This window comes from Macrotis lagotis, chromosome X (genome assembly GCF_037893015.1).
Source record: "Macrotis lagotis isolate mMagLag1 chromosome X, bilby.v1.9.chrom.fasta, whole genome shotgun sequence".
In the NCBI taxonomy this organism is placed as follows: Eukaryota; Metazoa; Chordata; class Mammalia; order Peramelemorphia; family Peramelidae; genus Macrotis; species Macrotis lagotis.
Window position 1 is genome coordinate 633,092,247 of NC_133666.1, and position 23,781 is coordinate 633,116,027.

The 23,781-nt window shown below is 41.1% G+C and overlaps 1 protein-coding gene across 5 annotated transcripts; it reads left to right on the forward strand.

Moving 5' to 3' along the window:
• Positions 1–3,041: 3,041 nt before the first annotated feature.
• TICAM1 (TIR domain containing adaptor molecule 1) lies at positions 3,042–23,567 on the forward strand. 5 transcript variants are annotated; one of them, XM_074203953.1, is made up of 4 exons: positions 3,042–3,111; positions 4,145–4,271; positions 18,637–18,687; positions 19,044–23,567. In XM_074203953.1, exon 4 carries the CDS (start codon positions 19,174–19,176, stop codon positions 21,211–21,213), a length of 2,040 nt encoding a protein of 679 aa, XP_074060054.1. In that variant the 5' UTR covers positions 3,042–3,111; positions 4,145–4,271; positions 18,637–18,687; positions 19,044–19,173; the 3' UTR covers positions 21,214–23,567. The 5 variants fall into 5 exon arrangements, with proteins under 5 accessions (XP_074060054.1, XP_074060052.1, XP_074060053.1 ...); XM_074203951.1 differs by lacking the exon at positions 18,637–18,687; XM_074203952.1 differs by lacking the exons at positions 3,042–3,111; positions 18,637–18,687 and having other exon boundaries at positions 4,010–4,271.
• The last annotated feature ends 214 nt before the right edge of the window (positions 23,568–23,781 follow it).

A 23,781-nucleotide genomic window follows, 5' to 3' on the forward strand; every position in this document is an offset into this window, starting at 1 on the left:
CCCCACAAGCCCACAACAAAATATTGAGGTACTCAGTTCACCTACCTAAACCAAAACCTATATAAATTTTGTCATTTTGTCCCATTGTGGAGTCTTGGTCCCTATGGGTGGGGCTCTCTTATTAACAAAATAAGCCCATTGGTTTCTAAATTTCTGGTCCTGGGTTTGGGGTTCTGGATTGTGGTGGCACCAACAATTTTACTGACAGTGTTCACAGTAGTCCTTTGAAGTAGGTCTTGTAATACTTAACAGTTGAGGAACCTGACAGGTTAAGTGACTTACCCAGAGTCACACAGCTAGTTAGTGTCTGAGACTGAATTTGAACTCAGAACTTAATGACCATAGGCCTAGTAACTGATGGAGACCTAGGTAGATCTGTGGGCTGAATCTCAGAAGTAGGATGAGGAGGGGCAGCTAGGTGAATAGGGCACCGGCCCTGGAGTTGGGAGGACCTACTTACAAATTTGCTTCAGACAGCTAATAATTGCCTAGCTGTGTGACCTTGGGCAAGTCACTTAACCTCATTGCCTTAAATTTTAAAAAAAAAGTAGGATGAGGGAAGGTTAATTCAAGTGAGTTTCAGATTTTCCTGAATGGGTTGGCACTTCTCATGATGAATATATACTTAAATTTTAAGTGTTCTAGATAATAAAGTATTATGACCCTCTATATTTTCCTTGTCAGGGAGAAGATGCTGGCTCTAAACCAGCTTGATGAATTGAATGCTATGCCCTTTCTTAGGATCTGGTGTGAGCTGAGGGGGATCTAGGGTTTCTAGACAGTTTGGGGTGGGAGGAGGCGGAGAAGGAAGAAATACTAGGTACATCTACTCACCTATTCTACCTGTTATTTCATTTGATCTTCCAACAGTCCTGCCAAGTAGATACTATTCTTATCCCCATTTTACAAAAGAGTAAACTGAGGCTGAGAGAGATTAAGTGACATCCCAGTATCACACAACTATTAACTTGGTCATAATTCAAGCTCAGCTTTTCTAGACTCCGTGCCCTCTATTCAGGTCAACTTAGACATTTGTTCAGCAGTCAACTTTCCATAGTGTTTTGCCACATACCTCATTTATCCTGCCCTCATTTTCTCATTGATTTCTTCAAGAAGACCCCATGAGATGGGCAGGCATAGTTTCTGGTATAGAGACATGCTGTGTTGAGAGCCTTGAGCCTAGAGAACTTTGAGAGTTCCTCACTTACCCATGATGGTATTTCCCAGAGATCCTAGGATCTAGCCCAACCCTCTTCATGATTTACAGATGAGGGAACTGAGGCCCAAGGAAGGTGAAGTGATTTTCCCATAGGGTCTTTGAGACCTGATTCCCCTATTTTGTGCTCTTTCCTTCCTCTTATAATACCCTAAGCTCAACCTTGTTCATCTATTCCCCTGGCAGAATGTAAAATCACAGGCCAAGGGTGTCCCCTTGTCATTTTATGTGCCTTTTATCCCAGGGTCTGGTACAGGCTAAGTAGACACAACTGCCTACTGGGTGAGGGAGAGAGGATGAGGGGAAACATCACTTGCTCTACTACCAAATCCACAGTAAGCTTAACAGGAAGAAATCTGGCCTTTATTTGGAATTTTCAAGCCCATTTGTATAAAACCAGAGGGTACTATAAGAAGTATTTTGGTTTTTATAAGTCTGTCCAAGCCTGGCAGAAACCAGGTTTTAGGGAAGCAGATGGTGCTGAGAACAGAAGTAAAAAAAAAAAAAGCAATTTAGAACTTGTGGTGGGGGATGGGAGGAATTGCATTTAGATCAGAGGATTGTAAATTAAGAGCTAGAAAGGACCTTATATATTAAATCCAACCCCCTAGTTTTTCCAGATGAGGAAACTGAAGCACAGGGAAGTCAAGTGGGTCATAACACTGATAAGGATCTTTCTGACTCTAAGACCAGCTCTCTGTAGGGAGGGATGGGGCGCTCAGGGGTATTAAAACAGTCTTAGAGGCCAATTAGGAGAGTGCAGCGGGAGCACCAGCTCTCGAGTCAGGTGGATCTTAAGTTCAAATCCAGCCTCAGCCGTTTACTAGATGTATGACCCTGGACCAGTTAACCCCAATTACCTCCACAAACAACAACAATATTAACAAGAAAAAGTGGGGAATCAGTTTCAGCTTGGAGTTGTTTCTGTGTACTTGGGCAAGTTAATTCACCTCCCATATCCCATTTGTAAAATGGGGAGAGTACTTGTACAATCCCTCTTTTTCTGGGTAACTGAAAATGGAGGCAGCGTGTTTTGTAAACACGGTGGCTAAGAGATTGTAGACCTGGGGCCACTTCAGGTTCTCATATGACCCTATGTTCTTTCATCTGTGAAATGACTCCAACCCAACCGCCAGGGGTAGATACTGAGGAAAGTGTTTTTTCAAATACAGTATTGAAATGTTAAGGAAATGGGAGAGGCTATTCCCCACCATGGGATCCTCCTTTTTCTTCCCCTTTCTAAGGCTCAGCATCTCTTACTGTTACTGCAATAATGGCTAAAACTTGGGGCAGGACACTAGGAGGCACAGTGGGTAAAGCTTAGAAGCAAGAGGACTTGAGTTCAAATCCAGTCTCAGACACTTATTCACTGGGTGATCCTGAATAAATCATTTGACCCTGATTGCCAACCAAAAAAATATACAACTTTCTATGTACCAGACATTATTTAAAGTGCTTGGTGATTATAAACAACTCTGGGGGATAGGTGCTATTATTATCATTATTATCTCCATTTTACAGATGAGGAAACTAAGGCTGAGACAGAGGCAGATGATTCTTGATTTTATACAGTAGCTAATACCATAGAATCTATCCTGCCCTGGAGAGTGAGAAACAGTTCATCTAAGGAAGGCATCAAGGAGGAACCAGGTCAGGCTAGGAGGAACAAGGAAGGGCAGAGGAACTGGGTTCCTCAACCACCTGCCTCACTCTAGATTGCACTCTGGTTCAGCTAGGATGCCAACGTGCTTTAGGAGAAAAGGGGTGGATCTGGGACTAGAAAAGCTAGCTTTCGTTTTCAACTTGATTGTTTCCTCCCCCAAGTCTTTTCTCACGCACTTCTGGAACGCCCTTAGTCTTCATGGATGACTCAGAATCTTCCTTGAGTCTGGGAGGTAGGGCCAGGTTTTCCTAATCCCCCCCCCCCCTCCCAGGTATGTCTCCATTTTCAAATGATCTTGTGCCTAATAGCAACAGCTAGCATTTCGATAATTGAAGTAGATATTATTATGCTCATTTTTCACATAAAGAAATTGAGGCACGAAAAGGGGTGGCTTATCCAAAGTCACCGGGTCCTCTCACAACCTGTTAATTTGTTCATTCGTTTGTCTCTCTCTCTCTCTCTCTCTCTCTCTCTCTCTCTCTCTCCCTCTCTCTCTCTCTCTCCCCTCTGTGTCTCTCTCCCTCTCCTCTCGCAGGGATTCTTTTACGGTTTTGTTCATATTTATTTCTTTATTTTACATAAAATTGTCCCGGAAAAAAAGCATCTTAAAGACAGGGACTGGCTTTCATTTGTTTATGCAAGGCAGCACCTAGCTCGTGATAGGCGCTTAATTAAATGATTGTGTCTATGGCTCTCTGTTTACCCCTCTGTGGAATGGGGTTGCTGAGAAAGGGAGATAATTTTCATTAAGAAATGAAAATAGGGGTGACTAGGTGGTGCAGTGGATAGAGCACCGACCCTGGAGTCAGGACTACCTGAGTTCAAAATCTGGTCTCAGACACTTAATAATGACCTAGCTGTGTGGCCTTGGGCAAGCCACTTAACCCGATTGCCTTGCAAAAAACTAAAAAAATAATGAAAATAATATAAGACCGGCAACAACAAAATGAATTTAAAAATGAGCCTAGCAGGACATCACGCCTCCTCCATCTCATGCCCTCCTCCAGGCTGGTAGTTGGTAGGCTAGGGACTGGGGGGGGGGGGGGGCTTTTCCTTAGTTGGGGAGGTGGTGGCTTTTTTTTTTATAAAACACCAAATTCCAGGTTCTCTAAAGCCGAGGGCAGAAGTACCCCAACTAGCTCTGGGCCGGTGGAGCTCCCCTGCCCCGGGGCATAGTCCATCTGATCCAGCCCACAGCTGACGGACTTGAGCAGTCCGGGGCAAAAACTGAGGGATTTATTTACTTTATTTATTTACTTATCCAGCTCCTCTGGAGTTCCTGGTAAGGAGGCTCCTCCCTGGAACTGCTCCCCCACCTCCAGCCTGCGTAGCTCTGGAACCACTCCAAAGAGCTGGCGGGACTAGAAGCCCTGGGCACCCCACTTCGGACAGGTATGACCGTCTTAGGCCGGGTACGGAATTTTCTCTGAGAGCTAAGAGCTCCCTCGCTCAGCTTTCGGAAATTCTTGCTGAGTCCTGACCCATTCCGAACTTTTCCTCAACTCAGCGTTCGAAATGACATCCCTCTTCTTCCTTACTTTCACCCCATCGTTCTTGGATTGTCTGGCTCCGTACCCCCTTCTCTTCCATATCCTAGGCAGAACTGGGTATTCCCTCTCCCCAGGGTTTGGACTTTAGTTCTCCCATTCCTGGGGGCCTCAGACCCCCTTTCTGTTCAGAAACGGATCTTACTCCTGGGGAAGTCCCAGTTAGTCCCCTCCTCCGACTGGGAAAAAGGGGGAAATCTTTACGCCACTCACACATCTGAGGGAGGGGCCGGGCCGAATGCTGAACACATCTCTAAAAGGCTGCCAGAGCCATCGGACTGCCCAGCTTCCGCATCCAGCCTCCAAGGGGGAGTCATTGGGGTGCTGCGCCTTTGCCTAGCAGTTCCAGACTGAAACCTCTATTTTGAGGCAGCTAGTGGTCCTCGGGTCCTGGAAAAGTCTTTGGCTCCTTCCCACTGGCTTCCCTGTGTGTTCCAGACTTAGCTCTTCCAAAGAAAGGTAAGGGGAGGGTGATAATGTGGAGTCGGGTGGAGATAGGGAAATCCACCATTTCCTGGTGAACTAAGCCCAGAACCCCACAACCCCACGTGGATCCACAGTCTCTTTCCCTTGCTACCTTTTTCCTTTACTTGGTTTTGCTTACAAGGATCCTATCTCTGATTTCATGTTATTAAAATATTTCAGAGCAATAGTTTTCATTTTATTATTTTTTTAAAAAAAATCAAACTGGTTTTATTAGAGGGTCACAATGCTTGCTAAAATCTAAAAAGTTTTTCGCTATGTACTATGCGCTGCTTGATTCCTCAGGTAGATAAGAGTTGGGAGAAAGAAGGAGAAGGGAGGAGGATGTTATTTAGAACAGCACTACTGAGAGCCCCGGCCCTGGAGTCAGGAGTACCTGGGTTCAAATCCAGCCTCAGACACTTAATAATTATCTAGCTGTGTGGCTTTGGGCAAGCCACTTACCCCATTGCCTTGCAAAAAAACCTTAAAAATAAATAAAAATTTAGAAAAAGAACAGAATTACTGCCCTCCCAAACTTGATCCAGATCTTGGCTTCCACACTGTTCTGCTAATTTACTCTCTCTGATGTGCCCTTACCTTAGGAGTTTAAAATCTATTTTGGTAGCTGTATTTCAATTGAACTGGCTTCCTTTGGAATCCTCTGCATTTTATTTTGTGTATTTATTTGAGAAGGTGCCCATAGGTTTTTCCCCAATTGCCCAAGGGACCTATGAACCCAAACAACAAAAAAGTTTGGAACTCCTGTTAGTTTGTCCAGCTATATCTGACTGACCTCATTTGGGGTTTTCTTGGTAGAGATACTAAAGTGGTTTGCCATTTCCTTCTCCAGCTCATTTTACAGATGAGGAACTGAGGCATGAAATGAGTGAATCACAAGTGTCTGAGACCAGATTTGAACTCAGGAAGATGAGTCTGTTTACACCTTCCTTTTTCCAGTATTGTTTCCTACCATCTCCCAGTCATATTTAATAGTTCTCTGTGCACAATCCTCTCTTGAGCTTCTGCAACCTTGATGTCTTTGCTCAATCTGTACCCTATGCTTGAAATGTCCATTCTGTTGAATTTCTAACCATGCCCTTAAAAGCTCAACCCAAATGCTACCTTTTTTCTTTGTTTTTTTGGGGGGGTTTTTTTAGGGTTTTTTTGCAAGGCAATGGGGTTAAGTGGCTTGCCCAAAGCCACACAGCTAGGTAATTATTAAGTGTCTGAGGTCAGATTTGAACTCATGTACTCCTGACTCCAGGGCTGGTACTCTCTCCACTGTGCCACCTAGCCACCCCGGTTTTGTTTTGTTTGCAAAAGTGCTTGAGTGCTAGGACACTATTAAACTATTTCAGAGCAATATTTTTCATTTTATTATTTTTTAAAAAACCAAACTGGTTTTATTAGAGGATCAAAATGCTTACTAAAACATAAAAAAATCTTTTGCTATGTACACAAGGAACAAGAAGATAGAAAATATCTATTTTCCTTTCACTCTGTACCTAGGAAAGAAAGAATAGAAATATATAGGAGAGAATGCTCTGTCAACAAAGCTGATAACTTAAAGGTTATTGGGAGGGATGTGAGAACTAAGAGCCAAATCCAGCTAATAAACCTGGTGACTAGAATTTATATTTTATTCTAAAAAGACTACAAATTCACTGAAGAAGTTTCTTTAGTAGAGAAGTGACAAGGTCTCATCTGTTCACTAGTAAATGCTCTGTGAATTGAATTAGGGACAAGGCCCGACCAAGTCTTTACAAAACTATCTACCCTTGCTCTTAGTAATGAAATCTGTTGCTATTTGATGGTGCTGGACAGCAGAAGGAGGGGGGAACCATTTTTGTCTTTGACATCATGGATAATTGATAACTTATGAAATTATGAAACAGGAATGGGCATGCTTGGTTCTTTGGGTACTCTTCAGGAAAGACCCTGATTGGCAGTCTGAAACAGGTTAGTTGTCACACTTTAATGAAGGCAAACAGTACAGAAAATACAGAGACAAACAGCAAAGGGGCTAGAGAGGCAGATGACTGTGTGGTGACAGGGAATGGATGGGGAAGGAAGGCAGGTAATATAAAAAAGAGGATGGGAAGGGCAAGAGGCAGAAAGTATCACTTACATAACCTTATTAGAGTTGGAAGTACTAAATAGCATAGACTCATTGGAAGAGGCAGACTGCTTAGGAGGCATGTTTAAGTTCTCATTTTTGTAGGGTTTTGTTTTGTTTTGTTTTTGAAACAGACCACCTCCTATCTGTGCCATGTCAGGGTTATTACTTCATTACCATTCTAATCATCTCAAAGTTACTGGTAAAACTTCAGAGTCAACATACCTATATCTTCTCAAAGTTATCATCACTTTTAAAAAAGTCTTTATTATTTTTTCCTCAATTACGTATCAAGAAAGATTTTAGCACTCATTTTTTGGTATTTACTTTTTCATATATATTAAAAAAATTTTCAATTACATGCAAAGATAGTTTTCAACATTCATTTTTTTGTAAGATTTGAGTTGCACACTTTTTTTCCCCTCTTTCCCTTTCCTCCCTTGTCCCCTTGACAGCAAATAATTTGATATAGGTTATACATGTATAATTGTGTGAAGTATATTTCCATATTTACTCATGCTGTGAAAAAAGAATCAGAACTGGACAGAAGGGGAAAAAAACCATAAAATTTTAAAAAAACTGAAAATAGTGTGCTTTAGTCTGCCTTCAGACTCCATGGTTCTTTCTCTGGGTCTGATTAGCATTTTGCATCTTAAGTCCTTTAGAACTGTCTTTGGTCAACGTACTGCTGAGAAGAGTTAAATCTATCATAGTTGTTCATCACACTATGTTGCTGTAAAAGTGAACTTTGTTCTCTTGGTTCTGCTCACTTCATTCAGCATCAGTTCATATAAGTCTCTCCAGAATTTTCTGAAGTCCAGTCTCTCGTGAGTTTTTATGGAACAATAGTACTCCATCACATTCATATAACACATTTTATACAGTCATTCCCCAATTGATGGACATTCTATTAGTTTCTGATTCTTTGCCACTACAGAAAGAAGTGCTGTAAATATTTTTTATATGTGAATCTTTTCCCCTTTTCAATGATCTCTTTTGGATATAGACTTAGTAGTAGTATAGCTGAACAAAAGCATGTGCAGATTTTTATTGCCAACAAGAATGGTTGCATCAGTTCACAACTCCATCAACAATTTTAATATTAATTTTTTTTTACGTTTTTGCAAGGCAAATGGGGTTAAGTGGCTTGCCCAAGGCCACACAGCCAGGTAATTATTAAGTGTCTGAGGTTGGATTTGAACTCAGGTACTCCTGACTCCAGGCCCGGCGCCCTATCCACAGTGCCACCTAGCCACCCCAATTTTAATATTCATTTTTACAAGATTTTGAATTTCAGCATTTTCTTTCTCCCTCCCTCCTTCCTTCCCCTCCCCCTCTTATGAAAATGTGGTCAGTTTGATATAGTTTTTTTATGGGCTATCATGTAACACATATTTCCATATTAGTCTCAGTTATGGAAGAAGGAAAAAAAGAAGAAACATCAAATAATTGAGTAAAGTAATTTTAAAAATGCTTCCATCTACATTCAGAATTCATCAGCTCTTTATGGAGAAATAAATATCATTTTCCTGCATGAGTCCTTTGTATTTATCTTGGATGTTGTTTTGCTGAGAAGAACTGAGTCATTCATAGTTGATTATCATACAGTATTGCTGATTCTGAGTACAATATTTTCCTGGTTCTGCTCATTTTTTTTTTTGCATTAATTCAAACAAACCTTTCTAGGTTTTTCTGAAATCTGCCTCTTCATCTTTTCTTAATGAACAATGCATTCCATTATATTCATATAGCACAGCTTGTTCAACCATTCCCAATTGATGACAATATTTTGCCATCACAGAAAGGGCTGCTATAAATATTTTTGCACATGTAGGTCTTTTTCATTTTTAAGAGGAAATCTCTTTGGGATATAATCTAGTAGTAGTATTGATGGATCAAAGGTTATGCACAGTTTGTGTGCCCTTTAGGCATATAGGCATAGTTCTAAATTGTTCTCCAGAATGGTTGGATCAGCTTACAACTCCACCAACAGTGCTTTAGTGTTCCAATTTTTCTTTTTTTCTTTTTCTTTTTTTTAGAGTGTTCCAATTTTTCCACATCCTCTCCAACATTTTTCATTTTTCTTTTTCATTATATTAATCAATCTGATAGGTGTGAGTTGTTTTAATTCACATTTCTCTAATCAAAAGTGATTTAGAGCACTTCTTCATATGCCCACAGTTAACTTTGATTTCTTCATCTGAAAACTCCCTGTTCATATCCTTTGACTGTTTATCAATTGAGATAATGTGTATTCTTATAAATCTGACTCAATTTTCAACTCTCTTTATATTTGAGAAATGAAGTCCTTGCTGTAAAGATTATTTCCTAGCTTTCTGCTTTCCCTCTAATTGTGGTTGTATTGTTTGTGCAAAAGTTTTGAAATTTAATATAATCAAAATTATCTATTTTACATTTATACTACTTGGTGCATAAATGAGGTAGTAATGCTATTGCATCATTATTTATGATACCATTTAGCAAGATATAGTTTTCTTCCTTATCTCTTTTAATTAGGTCTGTTTTTGCTTTTGCTCTATCTGAGATCAGGATTGCTACACCTAATAGAAGTATAAGGGCTTTTTTCTGTGTCTCTTTGCTTCAAGTGTGTTTCTTATAAACAACATACTGTAAGATTCTGGTTTTTGATTCACTCTGCTCTCAGAGTTTTTAGGCAAGAGTTCATCTCATTCATATTCACAGTCATGATTACTACCTGTGTGTTTTCCTCCATTCTGTTCTACCTCCTATTTGTCTTTTCTCTCCTTTCACCCTTTTCCTCCTCACCAGTGTTTTGCTACCACCTCCTCTGATCTGCCCTCCCTTCTTTACTTAATTTCCTCCTCTCCTACTTTCCTGACAGGAAAGATCAATTTCTATATTGAACTGATTGTGTATATTATTCTCTCTTTGAACCAATTTGATATTAAGGTTCAAGTGATGCTCTTGTTTCATCTTCCCATCTTCCCCTCCCCTTTTATAGGTCTTTTTCTTCTCTTCATGTGAAATAATTTACCCCATTCTATCACTCCTTTTCTTTTGCACCCTTGTACTCAATTTTTTATGTCCTCTCAAATTCCCCTTATTATTCCCTCTATATATATATTCTCCAGCTGTACAATTAGTGATATAGTTTTTAAGAATTACAAGTATCATCTTCTCATGTAGGGATATAAAAACTTTTCCTTTTTTACCTGTTTATACTTCTCTTGGGTCTTAATATTGGAGGTCTAATCTTTGGTTTAGTTCTGATCTCTTTATGAAAGTTTGAAATTCTTCTATCTCATTAAATTAACATTTTTATCCTTGATGAATTATGCTTAATTTTGCTGGGTAATTCTTGATTATAGTCTTAGCTTCCTTGACTTTCAGAATATCATGTTCCATGACCTCCGATGCTTTAATGTTACAGCTACCATGACCTGTGTTGTCCTGATTGTGTCCCTGATATTTGAATTATTTTTTTTTCTGGGCACTTGTAGTAATTTTTCCTTGACCTTGATAGTTCTGAAATTTAACTACAATGTTCCTTGGAGTTTTTGTTTTGAGATTTCTTTCCTGAAGTGGTTGGTAGATTTTTTTTTTTTAGATTTTTCAAGGCAATGGAGTTAAGTGGCTTGCCCAAGGCCACAAGGCTAGGTAATTAAGTGTCTGGGTTGGTAGATTTTTACAATTCCTATTTTGTCCTTTGGTTCCAGGACATCAGGGCAATTTTCCTTGATAATTTCTAGAAAGATGCTGTCCATGTGTTCCTTTTGATTATGGCTTTCAGTTACTGTAATGATTCTGCTATTGTCTTTCTTGGGGTTAAGTGGCTTGCCCAAGGCCACACAGCTAGGTAATTATTAAGTGTCTGAGACCGGATTTGAACCCAGGTACTCCTGACTCCAGGGCCGGTGCTTTATCCACTACGACACCTAGCCGCCCCAACTTTTTCATTCTTTTGAATGTTTGAATGACTCTTGATGTCTCATTGAGTCATTAGCTTCTACTTGTCCAATTCTCACTTTTAATGTATTGCTTTCTTCAATTGACTTTTATACTTTCTTTTCCATTTGGCCAGTTTTACTCTTCAAGGCATTATTTTCCACAGTGGATTTTTGGATCTCCTTTTCCATTTGCCTAATTATACTTTTTAAGTCTTTTTTTCCAAGCTGCTGACCTTTTTTTTAATCCCTTTTGTATCATTCTTATTTCTTTTATCAATTTTTCTTCTACCCCTCTTATATGATTTTTAAGCCCTGTTTTGAGCTCTTCCATGAGTTTTTTTTGTTTTTTAATTTTTATTAAAGATATTATTTGAGTTTTACAGTTTTCCCCCAATCTTGCTTCCCTCCCCCCACCCTCACCCCACAGATAGCACTCCGTCAGTCTTTACTTTATTTCCATGTTGTACCTCAATCCAAATTGGGTGTGATGAAAGAGAAATCATATCCTTAAAGAGAACAGAATTCTCAGAGGTAACCAGATCAAACCATAAGACATCTGGGTTTTTTTTCTGAATTAAAGGGAATAGTCCTTGTACTTTGTTCAAACTCCACAGCTCCTTATCTGGATACAGATGGTACTCTCCTTTGCAGACAGCCTAAAATTGTTCTCAGTTGTTGCACTGATGGAATGAGCAAGTCCTTCAAGGTTGAACATCACTCCCATGTTGCTATTAGGGTGTACAGTGTTTTTCTGGTTCTGCTCATCTCACTCAGCATCAGTTCATGCAAATCCCTCCAGGTTTCCCTGAAATCCCGTCCCTCCTGGAACAATAGTGTTCCATGACATACATATACCACAGTTTGCTAAACCATTCCCCAATTGAAGGACATTTACTGGATTTCCAATTCTTTGCCACCACAAACAGGGCTGCTATAAATATTTTTGTACAAGTAATGTTTTTACCCTTTTTCCTCATCTCTTCAGGGTATAGACCCAGTAGTGGTATTGCTGGGTTTCCATGATTTTTTTCTGGGCTTAAGACCACTTTCCATTTTTTGTCCATGTGTATTTTGATATTGCTTTTCTCTATGTTTTGATTGTTCCTGTCACTTTTTATGATCATTTGGTGGGGGGGGCTTTTTTTTTTGCCTTTTTTCCTTTCTTTTAAATTTGGGCTCTGCTCTCAGAATGGGAGGGACACTGTCTCAGGCTTCTTGTGCCAGTGGCTGCAGATCATGGCTATTTGCATGGTGTTGCACTGATGCTGTCCTGAGACCCATAGTGCCTTCACTGAGGGGGTTTTGTGGAGGGTGGCTGACACTGCTCAAGGCCATAAGGGTCTGGCAATTTATCTGGTGCTGAGCTGGGGCCCTACTGGCAGTGTCTAAAGTGTGCCAAGGTTAGTGGATATTTCTTTGTTTCCCTAGGATTACACTGGGAATGGAGATTTTGGGAGCTGGAGTCTGCTCTAGGTTTCCTTGGCTATGCCACAGTATGTAGGGGTCCCAGTGTTGGTGTTTGTCTGCACTATCACATTGGGGCTCAGGATGTCCCACTGATTTACTGAGGTGGGATTTTCTGCAAGCTTACTGGAATACTTCCTGCATTTCTTCTTACTTTCTTGGGCTAAAAGATTGCTTCACTCTATCTGATTGTTGGTTCTGCAATTCCAGGATTTATTTTGGGGCACTATTTCATGGTTACTTGGAGGTGCATTGGAAGAGTTATAGTTACTTATTGCTTACTCTCTAGTAGAAGGTATCATCACTATTTGAGATTCTGCTGGTCTGGAGCTACAAAGGTCTGGATTTTGCCTGGAATTTACATATCATAGAGCCAGAACCTTGACAAAAAGTGCCTTGATTCAGCACATATTACAAAGAGATGAATTTTGTTTATAAATTATGCTTCTTTGATGTTTGGGATGATTTATATGTGACTTCCAGGTTCTCCTCTGCAATCTAATTTCCTGTTATTACCCCCTTTATACTGACTACTTATGAACTTACTATATTATCTAGAAATAGCAGGGAGGGGAAATGATCAGAGGGACCAGAACAAGACATAATTGGAATTGTCTTTTAGCAAAATGAGATATAGACTAATAAGTAACTATATAATTCAGGAAAATGATTGAGGACAAACTGTGGGGGTGAGCTATTGGAGAAGAAGAGGTCTCAGGAAAGGCTTCCTGAAGGAGGTGGGCTTTGAAGTAAGAGAGAGGGATTTTACCAGGAAGAGATTTAGGGATGGATATGTAGGAGTTGTTGGTAGTAGGCCTGATCCAGAATATGAAGGGCTTTGAATGTTGAATTTGATATGCCAAAGGGTTAAGTGACAGTGATTTTTAGATCATAGAATCTAGAAGTCATCTAACCTAGTATTTCTTAATGGGCCAGAGAGTATGAAAAGGGAAGTATAAAATAAGACTGGGAAATGGGTTGGAAACAGTCCATGGTAGGGCTGGAACTGTAAAATTAAAAGTTGTCTTGTAGGTAAGAGGAAATCACTGAAGATGTTTCAGCAGGGGAATGATATGGTCAGAACTAGACCATAAGAAACTTATTTTGGCATGTGGAGGATGGATTAGAACAGGGTAGAGAAGATGCACTGTATCTGAGAGATTCTATTAGGAGGAAATTGCCCACATGAGAAAGCAATGAATGCCTTGACTAGGATGGTGACCCTTTGAGTAGTGAGAAGGGGATGGATATGAGAGATGTCTTGGAGGTAAGATGCACAAGGACTTGGCAATTGATGGGATGAGGAGATGGTGAGTGGGTTGATGCTATCAACAGAACTAGGAAAGTTAAAGGAGAGATAAATTTTGGAGAAAGGTTAACTCTGTTTTAGACATGTTAAATACAATTGAAGAAGCATTTACTAATTGTCTACTCTGGGTAAGGCACTTTGGCAGTGTCCTTTCTAAGGAGGTACATATTGACAATGAGATTGACATATGCATTGCCAGAGCTAGCTCAGTTTTTGGGAAGTTCTGAAAGAAAGTGTGGGAGAGAAGAAGTATTAGACTGACTACCAAACTGAAGGTCTACATAGTCATTGTGCTGACCTCATTGCTACATGCCTGTGAAACCTGGACAATCTACCAGTTCCTTGTCAGGAAACTGAATCGCTTACATTTAAATTGTCTTAGGACGATTCTGAAGATTACCTGGCAGGAGAAAATACCAGACCTGAGGTCCTTTCTTGAGCTAAACTGCCTAGCAATCCAACATCACCACAGAGAATGCTACTACAATGGGCTGGACACATTGTTAGATTGCCAGACATATACTTGCCAAAAAACTATTTCATGAAGAATTGAAGCAGCTCAAAGGGAACATCATATCTGTAAGTTTCAGAGCATCTACCCCAGGTGTTCACATGGTCTATTTGTGCCCAACTTGCGGTAGAGCCATTTTGAGCTTGTATTGGTCAGACCAGCCACAGTAGGACACAGTTAATTTGTCTCCAACATAGTGATGTTATTTTGTTCTTCTTCAGTAATGAAGGCCAAGAATCAATCAACTCTGGGCCCACTACATACAAAGATAAAGGATAAATAAGAATCCTTGACTTCAAGGGGCTTACATTCTACTATGAAATTATAGACAAATACAAGGTATATTTAAAAGTACAAAGTAATTTTGGGGGAAGGGAAGGAGAATCTTGAAGGTCTCATGTAGGATGTGGTATTAGAGCAAAACCTTAAAGGACATTAGGGCTTTTAAGATTTGGAGATAAGGAAGGAGAGAATTTGTATAAAGGTGTGAAGGTAGTAGTTGAAATATTATGTTCCAGTTTTTCTGTAAAACCAAGTGCGGGGGGGAGGTTTGTAATTAGCATGGAAATTTAGGCCTGATCCAGAATATGAAGGGTTTTGAATGTTGAATGTAAGATACTTCCAAGCTGGAAGTGACAGTAATATTTAGATCATAGAATCTAGGAGTCATCTAACCTAGTATATCTTAACAATTTTTTGTGATATGAACCCCTTCAGCAATGAAGTTAGTGAAGGTTAAGGACCTATTCTCAGAATCATGTTTTTAAATGCATAGGATGATAAAGAAAACCAAAACTGAAACGCAGTTACCAACATATTGAAAAAAGCAAGTTCATGTACTTCAAGCTAAGAAACTCTGGACTAACCTAATCAATTTATTTTACAGTTGAGAAAACTGAGACCTAGAGAAGACAATGACTTACTCAAGGCCACTTAGATAGTAAGCAGCACTGGAACCTGGATCCTCTAATTCGAAATTCAGTGCTCTTTCCACTATACATAGCTGGAATTAGGGGCCTGAGCTCAGGAGAGCATGCAGAACTGGAAATCTTTTTAAACACATACATTTTAAATTAATCGTACCATGGTCTTCTCTTGTAAGTTATAAAAATTTATTCATTCATAATAAATTTACTGAGAATCTACTCTGTATAGGGACCTATTCTAGATTCCAAAAATGAAGAGGATGCAGTTCCTGCCTGCTAGGATTTAGAGTCTAGTGGGAATTGGGGAGGGGTGGGAAGATAAGATGTACACAGTACGAAGATGATGGCCCCACCATTACAAGTAGATGGTGAGGGGCGGTGAGGTGGTGTAGTGGATAGAGCACCAGCCCTGGAGTCAGGAGTACCTGGGTTCAAATCTGACCTCAGACACTTAATAATTACCTAGCTGTGTGGCCTTGGGCAAGCCACTTAACCCCATTTGCCTTGCAAAATGCTAAAAATAAAATAAAATAAAATAAAACAAATAGATGGTGATCTTAGAGTTTTGATGGCTGTGCTGTTCTCACTGATCTTCAGGAGCTTCAGCTATGGGTCAGGCAAAGATTCATATGTCTAATCCATAAGGACCAGCCTGGTAAGTATGGAGAGAAAGTTGACATTGACAGAAAGTTGACCAGAATGATGGATTTTATCAGTGTCATCAGTGTGGTAGGGAAGGAGAACTCCACAATAAAATCATGATTGTAGGTCCTTGAAAAAAAATGTGATGAGTCTTCTAATGAATGTACAAGCATTCTATTTTATTGGTACAAGAGATCACCTCTAGATGGGGGCTTCTGGGAAGGCTTCATAGAGAAGGTGACATTTGGGCTGGGTTTTGAAGATTAAGGAGAATCTGGAAGGGCATTCTGGGTGAAGTAAATAATGCAAACAAAGAAATATAGCTACTGGAAAGCACAAGATTTGTTCAGATCAGAAAGACCTGAGTTCAAATCCAATGTATTTGTCTTTCTCTACTCTTTATTTTAGGGGTTTTTTTTTCAAGGCAAATGGGGTTAAGTGGCTTGCCCAAGGCCACACAGCTAGGTAATTATTAAGTGTCTGAGGTCACATTTGAACTCAGGCACTCCTGACTCCAGGGTCGGTGCTCTATCCACTGTGCCACCTAGCTGCCCTTATTGTGGTATTTCTAATAATGATAACATAAGTGACCTTTCTTCTTACACTTACTAGCTGCATGTAATAATTTAACTCAATTCAGTAAACATTTATAAGTTCCTACTATGTGCTAAGCCTTGGAGATGAAATTAGAAAAAAATAGTCCCTTTCCTCTGATAGTTTATAATCCAATGGGGAAAGACCATGCACAAAAGGAGACTAAAAAGGGAGGGGTGGAAAAGGACCACCAGTACAAGGGCATCCAGCACAAGGGGATATCCAGCACAAGAGCAATGGAGAAGCTAATCAAAAATAGTGCTTCCCAGATACACTATTTCTATAAAGAAAGGCTTTAGAAGGCATTTACTGCTATCTCTCTTCAACCCTCCCGTCAGAGGGGAGGGGGGAGTGAGAAGCTGTTGAGTATCAAAAGCTGAGGCTTTCATCGTTGATGAGATTTCAGGTGATCAGTTAATCTTGGGGGAGGCATGATGTTCATGAAGTCCAACCAAGCAGAGCTGCTGATGAGACCTGTGGGGGATGTGTTGGTTCTCTTTAAATATTTGCAGGACTAATGAGCAATGGATTAGATTCATTTTGCCTGCCCCAGAGGACACAACTCAGAATGAGGACTGATGACTGCAGGGAGGCAGATTTAGATCGCTGTAAAGTAACATCCGAACAGTTAGAGTGACCCAGGAGGAGTGGGCTGTCTCATGTTTGGAGGTCTAAAAGCATTGGTTGGATGACCCAGTTGTCAGATAAGTTACTGAAGGGATACTTGTTCAAGTATGGGTTTGATTGTATTGCTTGGGAGCTCCCTTCCTAGCCTTCCATTCTCTAGCACTCTGGTTATACCCTGGGGACCAAGGGAGCAGCTATTGCTAATCACAGATTATCATCATTCTAGAAGGAGACATCAGGAAGGTGATGTTTTAACTTGGGGGTGAATTGGATTTAAGATCACATTGCTAATTAGAAGCAGAACAGGGATGGAACCCATATCAACTACATTCAAGAGAAAGACTCTATCTATAAGCTTTGGGGCGGCTAGGTGGCACAGTGAATACAGCACCGGTCCTGGAATCAGGAGTGCCTGAGTTCAAATCCGACCTCAGACACTTAATAATTACCTAGCTGCGTGGCCTTGGGTAAGCCACTTAACCCCATTGCCTTGCAAAAACCTTAAAAATAAAAAAGACTCCAAAGCTTCCCTTAATGATAGGAAGAGAAAAAAAACTAGATTTTTCTCTTTTCCTTATATTCCTTCTCTAGGACCCCATAATACACCTTCCTCAGACCAGCCCTGTGCAAGAGGCAGGGAGGGAGGGGAAAGAAGGAGTCTATACTCAGGGAGCTTTCAGTCTAGTGGGGAGGACAGACTTGTACACAGAGAACAATTATGTGCCAACTTATGGTATGGATCCTAGTTCAGTAAGAGCTCAGAGAAGGTAGGGCAATATGGTATAGGGAAATGAACCCTGGGGTGAAGATCTGATCTCTTACCTCTGTTTCTTACCTCTGACACTTTGAGAATTTTTCTTTTTTTGGCCTTAGTTTCTTTGTCTGATAAATGAAAGCATTTGGCCAGATTATTTGTAAACTTTCTTTGACCTCTAATTTCTATGAATCTCAGCTCTTATACTCATTAGTATGAGACTTGGATAAATCACTTTTCCTTTATGAATCTGTTTCCTTATTTGTCAATTGGGGATAATCATCCTTCTAGCCCTCATCCCATAGGGCTGTTGTGAGAAGAGCTTGTTGTAAATCTTAAATTACCTTAGAAGTAGGAGGCTTTGTTATTAGGAAGGGCTGGGCTAGTCAGAGAAGGCTTCCTGGAGCACAGCTATTAGGATTTGAAAGAAAGAAAAAACTTTTATTTACTATGCCAAACCCTACAAATAGAAATACAATAACAAAACTAGAAATACAAATAGAAAAGCAAGCTAGTCTTTGCTCTCAAGTTTCACTCTAATGTGAGCTTGATACATATTGGAGTTTTCACCTTCGAGCCACGTGGAAAGATCCTATAATCTTTGGGGTATAGACATATAGCACACATTAATGAACTTCTTTACTATTTCTACTGATGCTCCTGTCCATTTCTGACTCAGAGCCATTTGCAGGACTGTTGTGGCAAGAATTTTATTTTTGGACACAGGGTTTCTTCACCCAAAGAAACTTCTGCCAGGTTGCAGCATCATAGGGGTTACTCCCTGGGATGATGGTTACTGGGGCTGGTCTGGAAGTAGAGCCAGTGGTACTGTGCCATAACTATTCCTTAGGTTCTTTTGTTTTTGTTTTTTAGGGTTTTGCAAGGCAATGGGGTTAAGTGACTTGCCCACGGCCACACAGCTAGGTAATTATTAAGTGTCTGAGACCGGATTTGAACCCAGGTACTCCTGACTCCAGGGCTGGTGCTTTATCCACTGTGCCACCTAGCTGCCCTGTTCCTTAGGTTCTTAGGGCCAAGGGACTGACTCTATTGGGAAGTATCTGAAGGGAAAAGTGGTGGTTGGGATGATGGTGGTAGTAATATTACTCTCTTGGCACATATCTCCTCCTGTCTCTTCCTTAGGGTGCCTTGCTACTAAAATAGGCAGGCTCATCTGAGAAGTGGAAGAAAGGAAATATTACAGATTGGGGGGGGTGGAGGTAGGGCTGGGGAACAACATGAATTAAACTCTAACTCTGCTTCCATTCTGATTGCTGCAGGTATAGTTGAAATGCCTGAGGGCAAGATGATGGAGGTCTAGGACACTGAAGTCAGAGCCAGAGGACCCTCCCCATCTCAGGTGGCCAAAGCAGAACTTGCCATGTCTACCCCTTCTCCAGGTGGCCAAAGATGGCAGAGCACACCCCGAGCTTGAAAGAAGCCTTTGACATCTTACACCATGCAGGGCAGGACAAACTCCTCTACCTCAAACACAAGTTGAAGCTCCTTCGGCCAGGCTCCAAAGCCAACAGCCTCCTACAAGCCATGGTCCTCCTGTCTCTGGGACAGGAGACAGAGGCCAAGATTGTCTTGGACTCACTTAGAGGTGATAAGGTGGCACTCTCTGTGGCTAGGACCTGGGAAGGGACTGAGCCCCTCCTGAACCAGGCAGACCTTTTGCCTTCTGAGGAGCAGGCAGACCTCCTAATGGCTATTGCCCGCATTTACCACTTGTTTGAGGAAGAGAAACTATGTGATGCTTCATCCCAGACCCAAGCCTACCAAGCTGCTGTACAGGCCCTCAGCCTGCGTCATGATGCTCGGTTGGATGACTTCTTGGCTGAGGCCCAGTCCCATTGTGGAGATGATATCCTTGGAGCTGAGAGTTTCCAGATCCTCAAGTCAGACACAGGCTACCTGCCATTGTCCTTCAATCTAGGCTCTAGGATCAATAGTCAACCCTGGCCTATCAAAACCAAGTCAAGTATACTGGCAACTGAGTCACTTCCCCAATCCTTACGCTCTACTGGTACTCCTGCCTCTTTTACAAGCAACCTGGAGATCAGTCAGTCTCCAACTTTGCCTTTCCTCACCCAGCAATCTCAGAAAAGGTGCCCCAGAGGCCTCAGTAAACTTTGTGAGGACTGTCAGACCAATTCCACACAGGACCGTGAACCACAGGAGCCAGAGGAGATGAGTTGGCCTTTTTCTGACCCAGCCACCTCACTCCCTGTACAGCTAAACAACTTGGCCTCAGTGGCTCCTGAGACAAGCATCCATTCTAGTGTGGAATGTTTGAACTCCACGACTCCACAGTCAAACTCAATGAAGTCTGAAGAAACTGTCTCCAAAGGGGATCTTGGGGAGCTCCCAGGATTGCCCCCCACGTCAGTCCCTCCTGCCAGGGAAGAAAAGGATACCCCATTCTCTATGCAAAAGGGTCATTTTCCAAAGGATTCAGGGTCAAGGCCTTCCTTCTCCACCCAAGATCCTTCTCTACCTCTGCCACCTCCACTGTCCCTAGGATCTGAGTTAGACACAGGACAGCGTTTCTTCAACTTTGTGATCCTCCATGCTGAGAAGGATGAAGCCATTGCCCTTCGGGTCAAGGATACCCTCGAGAGCCTGGGTGTACCCAATGGCACCACATTCTGTGAGGAATTTCAGGTTCCTGGCTGTTTTGAGCTACGGTGTTTGCAAGATGCCATTGACAACTCTGCCTTTATAGTGTTATTGCTCACCAGACACTACAAGTGCAGCAAGAGCTTTCACCAGGTACATACGGCACTGATGAACTCCATCACTAAGAGTGAGAAGAAAAACTCCGTCATTCCCTTCTTTCCCCAGGAGAGCACGCTGAAACCTGGTGACTCTGAAATCTCCCAGCTGCTGATCAACGTGGTGAGCCTGGATGAGAAGTCTCCTATCTTCTTCAAGAAAGTCAAAAACACCTTCACGCCTCGGAAGCTACAAGACCAGAGGGAGAAATGGAAGAAACAACAGGAAATCCGGGCCATCCAGGAGCAGACCAAGCGGATGGTGGTGGACAGGGAGAGGGTATCTCAGAAGGAGATTGCCCTCTCTGACTTAGCATACCAACAAAGTCTTCTGCACCAGCAGCTACAGAATCTTGCCTTGGCTTTCCCAAGTCAAGTATCTTCTGCTCTTGGCCACAGCATGCCACTGCCGCCATCTCCTTGGGCATACAATTTCCCCACCCAGCCAACCGCTGCTTCCCCAGTTTTCCAACCCAATAATGGACTTTTTAGCCCACCTATGCCTTTTCCCCCTGACCCCAGTTCATCCCCCGAACTGGATGCTCAGAGTGCCAGAGCCCAACCTCTTATCATCCATAATGCTCAGATGGTACAATTGGGGTACAACAACTACATGTGGGGCCGGAAGGAAGGGCAAGTCCTCAATGAGGAGGAGGCAACTGAAGGAGAGTGAGTACAGTCTGGAACTGTCTAATATTTTCCTGGACTTGTGAAGATCATTCTTTTTATGTGACCTACAGAGAATGGGTTTGTTCCATTGTCCAACTGTGCCCTGATGCTATTACTGATCTGAGGGACCAGAAGAACAAACAAGCATGGGCCAGCAGAAATGTCCACAGCTAGGATCACCAATTTAGAACTGAAATGCACCTAAGGGGTCCTTTAGTTCAACATCTTCATTTTACAGATTAAGGACCTGAAGCCCAGAGATGTTGAGTGACTTCCCTGATGTCACACAGTCAGTAATGTCTAGATTTGAAAATTTAATCACAAGGAGGGCTAAGAGTGGCAGAAAACATAACTGTGATCCTTGTTCATTGCCTGCTCCCTCCTATGTTCCTTGGGAGACTCAGTTGCAGCATTGAAAGAGAGGCATGTTTTAAGAAATATATTTCTCAAAGTTCCCTTTTTTCCTGTTTCTCTTGAAATATTGATAATTATAACAGAGGTTTGGAAAGATACCCTATGAAAAGGAGAATGTCCAAACATATTGTGATACATGGATGTAATGAAATATATATGCACCATAAAAAACAAGTATGAAAATAGAGCCAGCTAATCAATTGACAAGTATGTATTAAGTGCCTCCTCTAGGCACTGTATGGATAGGAGACACAAGAGATGCATGAGAAAACTTTTATGAACAGATACAGAATGAAGTAGGTAGAGACAAGAAAATAATATACATAAGAAACTATAATAATGTAAATGGAAAACCCACAAACATTAAAACCAAATTCTGTGTGATTATAATGACTAAGATTGACCTTAAAAAAAATGAGAATGTACCTTGCTCTAGGGGTGTGCTGAAGCCAGCCCAAACCAAGGACTGATTGTTAAATTGTCAATGTGAACATTTATATCTAGGAAATTTCAGCCCATACATCAGGATTTGAGATTTATTGTTTTATTGATTGTACAGGCATAAGAAGGTAGTACAGAAAATGTTAAAAATTTAAACTTTGGGGGATGTCTTTGGATAGATTTCAGGGAGTCCGTGAACTTGGATGGAAAAAAATTGACATTTTTATTTTCACTACCTTCCAACTTAGATGTAGCAGTTCCTTCCATTATGAATGCAACAACAAGCTAGTCTGAAAAGGAAAAGGAATACTTGGGCTTCATTAGACAAAGGGGTCTGGGACATACCATAAAAGATTGTGAACCCCTGGACTAGATGGAGGGGAGATAAGGGAATAAAGAGAGTCATATACATATATATATATATATGTATATATATGTGTGTGTGTGTGTGTGTGTTCACAATAATGTCTTCACCTCTATTAATCTCATCTTCCTAGCTGTCTATGTCATCATCCATCCATCCATCTATACATCTATCTATTTATCTGGAAGATGAGATTTATATAGACTGACATAGTTGAAGACATACTACCTGTAGGTTTCTTTACAGAAAGAATCTGAGTTAAAGGACTCTTGGAGTCCATCTCTTCCAAACCCTTTTTCAAGATCTCAGAAAAGAAAGGAACCTTCTCTTCCCACAGCAGCCTTTTCTACTTTGAAGAAGTTTCTCCTTACATTAAGGTGGAACTTAGCTCTCCATTGCATCCATCTCATTTAGATTTCTAGGGCCAAAGAGAAAAATGCCTCTTCTTTCTGCCAACCCCCCCAAATATTTAAAATACATTGTAATGGTAGATAACAACTGCCATACCCTACATATCCCTTTTCAGAACCCCCTTTTCCCCAAGACTTCTTCAGGTTAAACATTTCTAATTTCTCCATCAGATCTTCAAGTGACATAAAAGCCCTTCATGATCAAGACTGCCCTTCTGCACACTCTCGACCTTGCTCATGTCCTTTCTCAGTGCCTCTGAGAACAGAACTTCATTTTCAAGGTGTATTCTTGACTCTTCTCCAACTTTACCTTGCCATAGAAACCTCTTGACCCTCGATACTTTACACTGGTCCTGGACTTCCCACATTGGATGTACCCCCTGCCATTTCCTCCTCCCTGAATCCCAATGGGAAGGAGGACACCCAGGCTAACCATGTAATTTCTCTACACAATGCACTCCAGTCTCTGCATTTTCTCTCTGAGATGGCCCTAGGTTTCCTATCTACATCTGTCTCTCTCCTTGACTTTCAGTTTCTTTCATGTGATGTCTTCCCCCATAAGAATGTAAACTTCTTGTGGATATAATCTAGCTTTCTGTATCCCCCAACACTTAGCGCAGTATCTGGTATCCAATAGGAGGTTAATAAATGCTTGTTGAGTGCCTGGCTGGGGAAGAGTATAGTCAGTTCTGTCAGGAGATCATGTGAAGGATTTTTTTTGGGGGGGGGCATCATATCAAACTATTAACTTATTAAACTTACGTGCCTATAAAACCCCAGATCTTTTATCAGATGAATTAACTATGTTTTATCATCTTATATTTGTGAAATTGATTTTTTTTAGAAAGTCCAAGTATAGGAGATCTTACAGAACATAAGTAGTAGAAAGAGCTCTGACTTTAGAGTTAAAGGATCTGGGTTCAAATTCCACTTCTATCATTTA

Coding starts and splice junctions, on each gene's coding strand:
- TICAM1 (XM_074203953.1), top strand. CDS start 19,174: ATGGCAGAGCACACCCCGAGCTTGAAAGAAGCCTTTGACATCTTACAC.